The sequence below is a fragment of the Diprion similis genome, chromosome 2, assembly GCF_021155765.1.
Source record: "Diprion similis isolate iyDipSimi1 chromosome 2, iyDipSimi1.1, whole genome shotgun sequence".
Taxonomy (NCBI): Eukaryota; Metazoa; Arthropoda; class Insecta; order Hymenoptera; family Diprionidae; genus Diprion; species Diprion similis.
Genome location: NC_060106.1, coordinates 22,694,635 through 22,708,041, shown reverse-complemented (window position 1 = coordinate 22,708,041; position 13,407 = coordinate 22,694,635). Strand labels below are relative to the sequence as shown.

The 13,407-nt window shown below is 37.1% G+C and overlaps 2 protein-coding genes across 2 annotated transcripts; both read right to left on the bottom strand.

The window, feature by feature from the left end:
• Positions 1–585: 585 nt before the first annotated feature.
• On the bottom strand, positions 586–2,723 carry LOC124416331 (protein ALP1-like). The gene is made up of 3 exons (XM_046897264.1): positions 2,481–2,723; positions 1,149–1,404; positions 586–1,094 (listed from the first exon to the last, which is right to left on the bottom strand). Exons 1-3 carry the CDS (start codon positions 2,721–2,723, stop codon positions 586–588), a joined length of 1,008 nt encoding a protein of 335 aa, XP_046753220.1.
• Positions 2,724–6,742: 4,019 nt separating this feature from the next.
• LOC124415867 (ubiquitin-protein ligase E3C) lies at positions 6,743–13,036 on the bottom strand. The gene is made up of 4 exons (XM_046896548.1): positions 12,145–13,036; positions 11,081–11,619; positions 8,899–10,943; positions 6,743–7,449 (listed from the first exon to the last, which is right to left on the bottom strand). The coding sequence occupies exons 1-4, from the start codon at positions 12,558–12,560 to the stop codon at positions 7,282–7,284; spliced, it is 3,168 nt and encodes a 1,055-aa protein (XP_046752504.1). The 5' UTR covers positions 12,561–13,036; the 3' UTR covers positions 6,743–7,281.
• Positions 13,037–13,407: the final 371 nt, after the last annotated feature.

Below are 13,407 nucleotides of genomic sequence, written 5' to 3'. Positions count from 1 at the left end.
ATGTTTAAAATCGAATAATAATTAAGTCGCAGTTAACATGAAGGAATTACTACACCATGTATCGCAATGTAACGTGTCTATTTTTTTTTAGTAACTTTTTTTCTTTGAATTGGAATGGGATGAAGAAACTTGCATAAAGCTGATTGGCGAGTACAGAAACAGAGAAATTTTGTGGAATCCTCGAAATGCTTCGTATTATAATAAAATACGAAAAGAAGATGCTTGGAGAGAAGTTTCTGAAAAAATTGGAAAAGATATTGATGACGTAAAAAAAAAGATGGAGAGCCTGAAAGGTTCCTACAGACGAGAGAAAACGCGAATGAAAAAAAGTGTTGGAACTGGAAAAGGTAAGATATAAAGAATGAGAGATTCAAAAACAATGAATATATATTTGTAAAATAATAAAAAAAGGAAAAAAATATATATTTGTAAAATATACGTACAATTGCAGGACGAAATGAGGTTTACACATCTAAATGGTTTGCGTTCGAATATTTAAACTTTTTGGATGATAAGAACGAGATTCGGAAGACTTCAAGTGTAAGTATTTTTATTTGAAACTATTGTGAACCTTACAAACACTTATCAATTGTAATAATTTTGCCACGGTACACTACCACAAGTACAAAAATATTCCGTGAACTCTTCTCGTATTTCTTGCGCGATTAGTTTTGTTCTTCGAGGTATATTTTGTAATGGTAAAAGAGATGCCATTTCTTGCTGATCATTTCGCCAGTATCCAGATATTATTTCTCCATTCTGAACATAATCTACAGATCCAGTAGGTGTATAGAGATTTCTTGAAGTGTTACTTCTGCGTAAAAAATTATGTAAAGTTACCACTGTCATTACAACCAGTTCCGCTTTTTCTGGTTGTAACAACATTGGTTTTCGCAAAACTCTGAACACACTAGCTGCAATGCCAAAGGCATTTTCTACTACGCGACGTGCCCTTGATAAACGGTAATTGAAGATTCGTTTTGGAGATCCTACTGGATGAATGCCTGAGTAGGGTTTCATTATATGCTCATTAAGAGGAAAGGCTGCATCTCCCAATAAGACGTAGGGAACTTCCATTTTTCTCCCAATTAAAGCTGAAGGCTTGGGTAACTTCAAATTTTCTTTCTCGAGTTCTTTAAAAAATTCACAATTTTTGAAGACACCTCCGTCTGAAATCCGTCCTTGAGCGCCAATATTAACGAATATAAAATTGTAATCAGCATCTGCTACCGCCATTAAAACAATGCTGAATTGGGATTTATAGTTGAAGAATTCGCTTCCACTATTTATTGGAGCTTGTAAAATGACGTGCTTTCCGTCAACGGCTCCAATACAATTTGGGAAATTCCATGTCTCATTAAATGCATCAGCAATGCTTTTCCATTCATTACAAGTTGACGGCATCTGCAATAAAAATATCTCGGTAGTAATAAAATAACAACAAATAAAATAATTTAAAAAAAAACAATGAAATTATAATACATTTAGTCCTACTCTAATCTAGTCTGGTCTACTCAAATGTTCAATCATTCCAAAAAAACTATAACAATATGCATTTACTTATACAGTCGTTTATTATTTGCATAGAATGTACGAACACCAACCGACGAAGAAGAAGAAGAGGATTCCAGCAGTGAAATACAAGACGAGACTCTCGGAGAAAAAGAAGAAATTGGAAATAAACAAACCGCGAAGGACGTAATTGATGAACAAATACCAGGCAAAGAGCTATCGGATAAAGCAAATACTAAAGAGTTTAAGTCACCAAAAAAACGTACAATAAAACGAAAACGGGATGACGAGGACCCGAGAATCGCAAAAGCATTTGGGTACCTCGAAGAAGCAACAGCAGCCACGAAGCAGAAAAAAGACCAATGTAGTCTTTTTGGAGAGTACATTGCAGATAAACTGCGTACATTTGACGCTCGTACTCGTGCCGTCGCGCAACATCGAATTAACAACGCTCTATTCGAATTAGAAATGAGTGCATATCAGCATCCGGAAACTCCACTCACACAATCTTCTTTTCCCATTCATTCTTCCGAAAGAAATGTTTATCAATCACTCGCTCCGTATAACCAGAATGAAACACGATTTGCTTACAACGATCAATTTCATCGAACACAAATTTCTCCAAGTTGTACTCAACCTCCCCCGCATTCGTCTAATTTCCAACAACAGATATTACGTCCACCTACTCCACAAACACTCGTCACTGACAGTTCTCGCTCTTCCACTCCAATAAGTCAGATAAATTCGCCGTATCCTTCTCCTCAAGAAAACAATTCGCCCTCTTTATGCAATTATTTCCACCAATTTTCCGATTCATCTAATGATGTTTAATAATGAGTCTCCATAACTCATTATCACTACAGAGTCACTTCAATCACTATAATATTCATATATTTGTACTTCATATATTTACTACTAATAAAAATGTTTGTGACAACTATATTAATATTGGTTATATTTTTACTTACCTTTACGTGATCTTTAAGACAATCGATTATTGCTCGGCACACGTCTGGGATTATTTCCGATATCAATTGTTTCGATATTTTGAATAGATATTGCAAACTAGTGAAGGAATCACCTGTTGCAAGAAATCTTAAAGTTACAGCCAATCTTTCTTCAGGGGAGACTGCTTTTCGGAAAACCGTATCTTTTTTGGATATTTTGTCTTTGATAGAATTGAGAATGAAATTGAAATCATTGCGAGACATTCTTGTAAAATTTTGAAAATGACCGCTATCTTCAGTTACAAGATCATTTAATATTGAGGTATTAATTTCTGTTCTCCTCCGATACAGGTGGCGTGACCACCAACGTCTTTTCTTTTTTAGTTTTTTATTTTTTTTCAATAATAAACAAATAGTTATAAAACTTGCACAAGCAACTGCGACATTTGCGTCAGCCATGTTGGTACGGTCCGAACAGACTGGAGCACTTCCGAACAATGGTCTCAGTTTGCCGCGTACGTCCTCGGGAAAAGTTATTATTTTCTAGCGCAGAACGTTCGGTGCGGCCTCGGCCTGCCTCATTCGCGTTCGTGCTCAAGTCTGTACCCGGCTTTACAATTTGATGATAAATGCATCAGTGTATTTATTGATAAACTTAGAATGATTGTTTTATTCAAAGTGATTCGTCAACATTATCCGTAAATTAATATCAATCGATCCACGGTATAAATACAAGGATTATTTGTGTATTTTTTCGACACATTTTCACCTGACAGAAATTTACGAGCCAATTTATAATTCTGTATTTAATTGCAACTTTAGAATATCTTTGATGGAGTCGAGTTTGCATAAAATGCTACTATGTGCTGCTTCATTACGTTTTACCGTATTGCAAACAATTCCGAAGTTGCCAAGACCGACGATTCCTAAAATTACATGGTTATATTAAAGTTTCGAACTTTAACTTCATTAACCTTTAGCTGGTACCGTGAGGTCGTTGAAGACTCCAACCGGAAATTGCTTGCTGGTAGCAGGCAATTTAATATTTTTACCTAAATTTTCTTTTGGGCTATTCACTTGTCTTTTACAAGATAAAAAAGGTCGTGACAATGATTTTTAATTTAATTGACCTCAAGGTGCCTGCAGCAATGTTACGCCAGCTAAAGGTTTAAAGGTGCCAGCTAAAGGTTAATAGTGAAGATCCTTAGGAGACAAAATGTGCAATAAACATTACTCCTGTAAATCGAGTAATTATATCTTTTATTTACATTAACTCATATCCCCTAGATAAATACATTCTTGCATACATACATTTGTTATACTGACAGGCAGATATAAAACTTAAAATTTTTAAATATACACAATTTACAGACACCAGGGCCGAAACTTTAACAAAAAATATATGTAGGTGTATTCAACGTGGAACCCTTGTTTATCGAATTGATTTTTTATACTTAACGGTAAGAAATGACTGCTACAGTCGTAACCGAGCTCACACTGGCGCTTTGCATAACATACCCTAATTGTAAGTAATTGGCCCCTCGGTACATACAATATTAATCGTATAACATTATCTATTCGTTATGTGTTATCAATACCTATTTCCTGCGCTACAATTTTCTGTCAAGTGACCACATCTTCCCATTGCCTATTTTTTGTGAGGGTGAAAACATATACGTACACATGTATGTTATAACACAATACATGCACGCCGACTTTCACTTGATGCGAACAAAAAGAAGCATGAGCTAAGCTTATAGTTCCTATCACAACAATAAATCCCCCTAAATCCATGGATACATATTTTTTATACATTGCGTGCGTGCGTGCGTGTGTTTGTGTTGATTAGGGTGGCCCTTAATGTTGGTAAAAAAAAAAAAAAAAATTCTCTCACCCCTCAAATCGACTCGAAATACTAAAAAATGATTTTGAAACGTGAAATCTGCTCTTAATTTTAATATTAACCCGTGCCCCAAAGACCATTTCAAGCTGTTCAAATCGTTAAAAAAAAAGAAACGGCAATGGAAAATTTTTAATACTCTTTTTTTAATTTCATTTTTAATTTATTTAACTTTTAATATTCAACTAAACAAAAAAAATAGTGGTAAAGAGATGTTGAGTTTTTGTTACGTCAATGAGAATCCTTTAAAAATTTATTGCAATTAATTTACAATATTCAATATGAAATAATCGTTTCCAATTAGATAAAATGAGAGATTATTTGATTAGAATTTGAGAAGCAGAAATAAGGAATGCTTTAGGGAAAATTTTTTAATGTAAATAAAAGTGAAACTTCTACAAAAATGAGCTGGAAATTAATGTAACATCTCCGAACATAATTATTGCCAATATAACGTTGGGGTTTTTTGATTTGATTATTTTTCGATTTTCTCATACCTATTTCATGTCAAAAAAAGAATTGCTGTCGAAATAGCGATAACGGCATGGATTTTCGCAGAAAAAACTAGGTGAGACTTACTTTTTTCAAATTTTTTACCTTTGTGATAATCACTCCTAATCGATTTTAACTCCTTGAAAGTGCCTTTGGGGCGCGGGTTAATATTAAAATTAAGAGCGGACTTCATGTTTAAAAATAATTTTGTAGTATTTCGAGTCAATTTTAGGGGCGAATGAATTTTTTTTTTTTTACCAATATTAAAGACCACCCCACATATATATATATATATATATATATGTATATATGTATATGCAATACCAGAAAGGCGAGCACTGGGCTCATGCAGCGAATTCAGACCTACTAATAGTGCTTTGGTACACAACCACGGACCTATGAATATTGTACATTGTACATATATGGTCTTTAAAAGGAAAGGTTTCCTTAGAGTCGAACATCGGGAAATCTCCTTGTCAACGAACTGTCGCAAAATCTTGAGAAACTACAGTAATATCTATGCTGCATAAGAGTTATTTGTTCCTAGAACGAATGAAGATTGACCTTTCGGTTTCATCGCGAATGACTGATGTTCTGCAACAAAAAATCACATCAATTTTTTGTTAAGTTTCTAGTCTTTGTTTTCCTTGAGTTACATCTCGAATCTGCGTGCAAACCGGAACCTCATTTCACAAAATCAAAGTCAATCAAACACCGGGAAACAAGAAAAGAGTAAACCTAGAAGGCTCAGTTGCAACTACTTGCTGCAACGCCTTGTGAAGAAAAACGAAAAGAGGAATTAAAAAAAAAAGGGGCGGTGGTTCGATTTCCCCTCCCGTAAGTAGCGAAATCTATTACCGTTTACTAAATCGACAGCGAAATCTTCTTTCGCTCTCGCAAGGATCATAAATCAGACTGTGTTGTAGCTCTCTATAATGCTTCTTTTAGTGAGATTCGTGACCAGGAAGAAGATAAATAACTGTAGAGGTTCGTCGAGTGTTGGTCAAAAATACAGTTTTTCAAAATAAAAAATCGACGTTTCGGTCGGGCCCCACCGTGCATCTTCAGGAAAATTTGGACAACCTTTGGGCTTAGATGTTGTTATTACGCGGTTTTGGAAAGGAAAAAAAATCGAAAAAATCGGACAGCTGGGTTTCCTGCTCGCACTTCAACCTGCCAGGCCTCTAACTTTTCACGATTTCTACTACAACGATTTAGATTTTCTATGAAAAGGGAAAACCTACCAAAGCAATGGTGTTGGCATTTGACAGGGGTCAATTTCTTTTCCTAGGTAGAAAATGGCTCTTACGGATTCTTCGTTTACCGATCCATCTTTTGTGATTTTACACACCGATTACCAGTTTGAATAGAAGGGGGATGGATTCTACAGAAATCCGTTCTACAGAGCATATGTTCTACAGAAAATATTCGAGCTTCGTTTCTATAGAAATATTGTTCTACATAATATTTTCCTACAGGGAGGAATTCGAGATTCACAACAGAAATAATCCTGCATGAATCATTCTACATAAGAATTGTTCTACAAAATATTTTCCTACAAAATATATTTCTACAGTATCGTTTTGTACAGAAGATTTTTCAACAGAATAGTATTCGGGTTTCATACATCCAACGCAGTACCCGTTCGACACAACACACATTCAACAGCATATAAAATCAAACCAAACAATTTAAATTAAATTAAATTAAATTAAATTAAATTAAATTAGATTAAATTAAATTAAATTAAAACAAAATGTACGAAATTGACGCCTAGATGTATACTTTTAATAATTCGATGGTTGCTCTGAATGTGTGTTGTGTTAAACAGAAGCTTTAGAAAAAAATTGTTTAGAAAAATATTTTGTGGACAAATATCATGTAAGACAATTTCTTTGCAGAAACATATTCTATAAAAAAAATGTTCTGTAGAAAAATATTCTGTAAGAAAATATTCTGTAGAAACGAGTTATTAGAACACATTCTGTAGAACATTTACTCTGTAGAACTGATTTCCGTAGAATCGAACCACATTCATTTGAGTACGTCATATTTACAACTTCACATAACTGTGACGTGAACTTGAACTTCCAAATTATATAGTATATGAGAGTCACCTAACACAAATAAAGCTATCCTACTTTCTGTGCTGTAACTTGTCGTGGGAGAGACGCAAAACCAAACCAATATTATACGTGAGTGCGCAGATATATTATTGGTCTGGTTTTTTTTTTCATGTCATATTTTTTGTCATTCAAACCATCTTCGTACATACAGGTACCATCAATCATGGCATATACTGTAAAGAACTTGTTCATAATATATCCACCGTGGGTACAAATTGTTCGTTCACCCAATTTCACAAGGAATAAATTTATCACATTGAAAACAGAAATGGCAATTGTGCCTCTTGTTGTGAAGTTCAGATATTTAGCTAAGCTCAAATCCTGCACCCGCTTGTATAGCGTACAGAAGCTTTTCCCTTAGCGTTCTTTCGTCGGGAAATTCTGGAAGTTTTAAAAGGTTCATGCACGTGCTCGAAGTCGGCAGCCTATCGACGCTACCTGCGTGTTGAATGCAGAAAGGTGGATCAAGTTCCTGAAAATAAAGAGAAGAAAAAATTGAATTAGAATGTAAGATTACGAAGTCGACTGTCCTGATTGTCGTTAGTTACGAATACTGACAATAACAAAAATTAATCTAAAAAAAACGTAAAATAATCGAAAAATATTAAGTACAGAAAGAACCCTTTTTTTGATACATACTCCAAGACTGTTCTTAAAGTTCATTTACATCCGTTAATTGATAACATTCGGTTCACATAGAAGGGATGCACTTTATTGTAATATATAATAATTCAAAAGAAAATGCCTATACTTTCCTATCTTGACAACGCACTGCCAATTCTTTTCTTTTTGTTTTCCTTCAACGCTCATTGCTGGATCATGAAACTATTCGAAATGGCTTTGAAACATTGTGAATTGACAAAAAATTATTGCATATGATTTGTGTCATCCTCACTTACGCTGACAGTGATATTTAGGGTTTGGAATTTATGTTTGCAATGGACAGGAAACATGGATATTATAATAAGTTTCACATGGATGCATATCATTAGGGCATATTTTTAGGGGGGCAAAACCATTTCTGCTCTTTCCCATCATGCTTACCTTCGCCAAATAATGCCCAGTATTGTTATATGAAGAAACAAGATATTTTGGTAGCAGGAGACAATTCTATACACATTGTAGATTTTAATCATAATCATAAGAGGCTGTAATTTAATTATGCTATACACTTAGGATCACGTTTTTATCCCTACCCCCCTCATGTAACAGACCCTAAAAAAATATTACACTCTCCCCTACCCCCTATATTGTAGATAATTTTTCAATTCTTAAAACTTTTGGGCCATCTTTAAGCAAACTCCTATATTAAGTTGACTGGTCTTGTGCCAAGAATCGCCGCATAACACTAAACTCGGGACGTTAACACGTTTGCTTTAGACGGACTCTAAGGAACCAAATTCGACTTAAAAATTTTGTAGCAATCACCGAAAAGTTTCACTTTTATTTATATTTATTTTCATCATACTGTAGCAAATAGTAACAAACTGATTTGACTCCCCTGCCCCTAAATTTGTTATGTACTTCACTTTTACTTTCAGCCCCTGATCACTAATAACACCCACCATACTCCATAGGATATGTCTGAAGTAGGCTAGATCTGTGCAGGGCAAGGGAGGGGTTGGTTGATGACCATCGTTATGCGGCTGCAACCGATTCAAGATGTTCGCACAGAAGACAAGGTAAACTGTAGGAAACTTTACCCGGGTGTAGCCGGACCGAGTTCAAACTACAGCTTACTGATTCAGCGCCTGAACGGTGGAAACCGTCTGACAATTACTGTGAATTGCCACTAAGGTTCTTCTCGATAAGCTAAGGATTTGAACTCAGACCCTCCCATTCAGCAGTCCTGCACGCTATGCTATTACGATTGCTTTGTTTAGTATCGGTATTGTTTAGGTTATTTCTTGTTTCACCATACCTTGAATCCAAGCAGCGGTGGTCGACTGCAACTTGTCACAAATTTGAGCAGTTGACTTCTCTGTTGATCGGTGAATTCGTCAACAATTTTCCAGAAGGAAATTATTGTAGGGTGATCGGGGGTATAGCCTCCAGTGTAGTTTGTATGTAGTTTCAAGTCACGTACATCGACAGGTATCTGTGCACCAGAGATTAGAACCTGTAGTTCTTTATTATTGAACATTTGAAGCCAGTCGAGGGATACGACATTACTTATGCCCTGCTTGAAAGCGTAGCACTGGGCTCGTATCTGTTTGTTTAATTTGTAGTCAGCCATTAAATGGATGTATTCTATCCGATTGTGCGAAGTCACTGTGACATTTGCGCCACCAGGCTTGAGCTCGTCAACGCGTCTCTCCCCAAGTTCGTCAGATAAAACTGTAAAGTCTAGCCCCAGTTCGGTAACATCGCCTTGGTAACTTTTCAGATACAAGAGATTTCTGTACATTATCGGATCCAGGGAAGCCAAGTGATGAACGTCGACATCGGCTTGCCTGCCGACAATTTTTGATAAAAAAAATTCGGCAAACGGCAATTCAACTAACAAATTCTCGTACAGTGCCTTTCCCAATATACGACCAATGAAGTAGTAGTGTTTTGGAAAATCATCAACAAGAAGGTGCACCGTTGGATTTGGATACAACATGTTATCCTTGGTCAGCCTGAAAAATCCGCGGTTTGGATCAAAGCTCGTTTTTAACAACTCTGAAAGAAATTCTCGGAATAGTCCACCCCCGTCTACACCAGCCTCTTCAAGGCCAGCTGCGTTCACCAATTGAACCTTCATTTTCAGCCTCAACTCGGACTCGTTCTCTGGTGAAAGTTTGTCAAACGCATCCTCGTACAAGTAATTCCGTCTCACAGCAATCTGTATGTATGGACCCCGCATGAAATTCGTCCATTCACCTTGCTGTTCCTCTTTGTCGTGATTCAAGAGAGATTGAAATACCACTACACGATCGCTGAATGGCACAACAAAGGGTATCTCACGAAGTAGCGTAAGCGTTCGCACTTCCTTTGTCGACCAAGGAGGGCCTTCCTCCAAATCTTCACGGGTAAATGCTCGTAGTCCTTGAAATGGTACATAGCCTCTTAATCTGCGACGTCGGAATGTAAAATCCTGTGGCTTGTCCAGTGGTATCACAATGTTTGAAGCTATCCAATGGCCTTCAGGGCAGAATTGTTTTCTCAAATCACGAGTGTGCAGTTGCCGAAGCAAACCTACGGTTACTTTGAACAAGTGCACCCACATTTGCGTGTTTTGGTGAGTTTGAGTAGCAGACGTGCCAAGTACTGCAGTTTTATAATCGTCTCGTACCGTCGGCCGGGTGTCAGGGAACGCGAGCTCAACCAGGCCCAAGCAAACTCCCTTCAAATGAGCAGAAAGTGGCACTAGTTCTACAGTCGTGAATGGCATTGTCTGTTGGCTGGCACCACTTGTTCCAACTTGGGAGCCATCGTTGAAGAATTCGGTGTCGTGCAGCGTTGCAATAAGCAAACTGAAGAGTGAGCAAAAAACTGCTAAAAGAGGTACAATCTTTTTTGTGTTATCCGCATCTAGGGCGATACCTCGAGAAACTACTTGGAGTAGAAGAGTGACACCCCCAAACAGGGATGTTTGACGAACGGACATTAGTGCCGTCCATAAATGGCGAAGGAACGATGGTTTGAATGCAAGCATGTAGAGTAGTTTATATTTTGGAACAGCCATTTTGTTGGTTATCAAAAGATTGTGGCACAACTGACATAGGGCTTGGAGCATTAGAGGATCCTCGCTTTGGTCCACCACCACAAGAATACCTTGTACGCGATTTTCTGCATTCAACATTTCAATGCATTTTTGACGTATGTCCGCTTCATCCTGATCCACCATATCAGTGTCCGTATCACTGTCCGATTCGTCGGTGAAATTTAAACTCTGCTCTGCAGGTGGGGAAGCTATCGTCGAACTCAGCGATGCCAAAACTTGAAGGTAGTTCGTCAGAGTGTTCCTTGACATTCTGCAGGCTGTGGGTGCAAAGATGAAAACATTAGTAATGCAATATACACCCAAGTATGGACAACATTTGAAACATATGAAGTATCAAATGTATATTTGCATTAGTGTTCGTAATTATGACTATTAATCTGAATATGATAATTACCAAATCCGACTGGTTCCAGGGATAGTATGCTATACAAAAGGCACAGAGTAGGCTCATTTGCAAGTCTATTTATACAATCGATTAATTGTTTGTATGGGAGACTTTGAAATTTTGACAGTGCAGGTAAGACAAACATCTTAATTGGCTCTGACATTCTTGGTGCAAGAATGCTGCAGCAGAACTCTTCAAGTATCGTAACAGAAGAATCATTATTCTCTTCCATGGTATGGATAAGTCCAAGAGGTCGTTTAATCATATCCAACAGACATCCCGCCATAGGTGTCGCCGGTACAGGCGTTGCTTCCAACAAAGGAGGCACTTTTTCATCTATCAACTTTCTCAATTGTACAAAGTACTTGTTTTCTGCCAAATATACAAATATACCGATCAAATGGCGATCCGTTTCTTTCTTTAAAATTCCTTCTGTATTTTCTTTCATAGTGAACACTTCCAGGACTCGCAGAGGAACGGCTATGGAACGAGCAGGATCTTGGGAAACCGTGTCAACTATTTTTCGCATGGATAATTTGAGAATCCACCTGAAAAGTTGTAAGGAAACCGATGGTATTAATTCAAGCTGTACAAACTAAAAGGGTAAAAGCACTCAAAAAAATATTAATTTAACAGCAGAGAGGGCAAAGCAGAAGTATTAAATCAAGCTATGGAAACAACATACATAACATGCATGTTTCACTTAATAGTGTCAAAGAAGGTGAACTAGAAAAATTACAAAAATGAGACCATTCTATGCTTTGTTTTTTTTTTCACTTCTTTTCCACCTCAATGTGCTAAATAATACATCACTGTGATGCAACATTGATTTGATAAAAAGTTCAGATGGCTAAGGTAATGTCACACCCTTCTGGCAAATTGGTCTTTATAGTTGCGCACAAATTGAGGAATTGCTTGTAGCCCCAAGGGGATAGTGTTGTTTTAATAATTTGCAAACACAATGACCCGCCAGCAGCTTCGAAATGGAAATGCTTGCCAGTTACGCCCTACTCAACTGGTTTTTAGCTTTCAAATTAATCAGAGGAACAGTATACTTTATTTCATAAACATACCGTAGTCTCCACGACCATTCTGTGGAGGTGGTAGTCAGTTGTTTTATGCGCTCATGATCTTTCAAGATATGTCTAAGTATCCATATCAATCTGGATGCATCTAGAGCCTCGTCGTAGAAAAATAACAATTGTCTGAGCAAAGGGGAAATCTCTTCCAAGCTTGGTGGATTATTACCCAAGGCCTTCTGCGCTATATCAAAGTTGTGCCTTTCGTGCTTACGCTTCAACTGTCTCGTTACAAATTGACGAATCTGAGCCTGGATTTTCACAGCGGCGTCATGCCTCTGACGCTGTTGCTCTCGTTTTGAACGTTCCAATTGAGCATGCTGCAGCAGCACAGCTTTTTCATCCCTACGGCTAGCGCCGGCTAGATTTTGTTGGGGTTTTCGTCTATAGTCTCCGTCAAAGCTATACATGACGTTACTTGGATCAAAGAAATTGCACGCCTGTTCCCTTGTGAATCACTCAGAATTCAACAACGAAGACTCCCCGATCGGCCTGAATTTACGGAGAGAAACATATTGACAGTAGTGGATAATGATGAATAAGATTTAGAAGCATTCAATGCATCGGTTCGTCATTATTGATTGGACATGGATTTTTTTTAGCAAGCAGTAGAATCATAACCGACTAAATTATATCTTTTGCAGTCGTGGTATTTTGAAATTTTCAAGTTTAATCCAGTTTCACCTTCATAAGAATATTTATTTTGCAAAATTATCTATTCATCAAGTATAAAATTACTCAATTACTTTTCTTTACTAATTCGGCTCTTTATAATAAGGTTATGCCCGTATTACTTGATTATTGCCGCACTGTGTATCCATGCACCATCGATATCTGATCCTTGCGTTCAACACTTACGAAATCGAAGTAGAATATTTCACCACTACTACTCACTTTATCATTAGAAATCATTAGAAGTAAATTATAATTTCACAATAATCTTACGATTACACGTCTAGTCATTGAATGCACGCCATGTTGAATTGATGAAAAATATCACGAACTCATCAACTCAGGCATGCCTCAATTCGGAATCAAGGACAGTAAACTATAAGGATTGCTCATACCGCGAGGATAAAATCAGGTGACACACGGTTCTCCACAAACCTATCGGTTGGCAGCGCTGTTGTAAGCAAAGACCCGCTTCCCCCTCTCGTTATCCAGAGATTTGGTATGGGCATTGAATAACCATATCATATCAATAGCCATAAGCGTTGCCATAAGCAATACAAGGGTCGCCCGGAAAAAATTACGAAC

Coding starts and splice junctions, on each gene's coding strand:
- LOC124415867 (XM_046896548.1), bottom strand. CDS start 12,560: ATGTATAGCTTTGACGGAGACTATAGACGAAAACCCCAACAAAATCTA. Junction 10,944..11,080: donor CCTGGAACCAGTCGGATTTG/GTAATTATCATA, acceptor TTGCACCCACAG/CCTGCAGAATGTCAAGGAAC. Junction 7,450..8,898: donor CACCGCTGCTTGGATTCAAG/GTATGGTGAAAC, acceptor CTTTATTTTCAG/GAACTTGATCCACCTTTCTG.
- LOC124416331 (XM_046897264.1), bottom strand. CDS start 2,723: ATGTCTCGCAATGATTTCAATTTCATTCTCAATTCTATCAAAGACAAA. Junction 1,405..2,480: donor GTCTTAAAGATCACGTAAAG/GTAAGTAAAAAT, acceptor TTTTTATTGCAG/ATGCCGTCAACTTGTAATGA. Junction 1,095..1,148: donor CGGAGGTGTCTTCAAAAATT/GTGAATTTTTTA, acceptor CCAAGCCTTCAG/CTTTAATTGGGAGAAAAATG.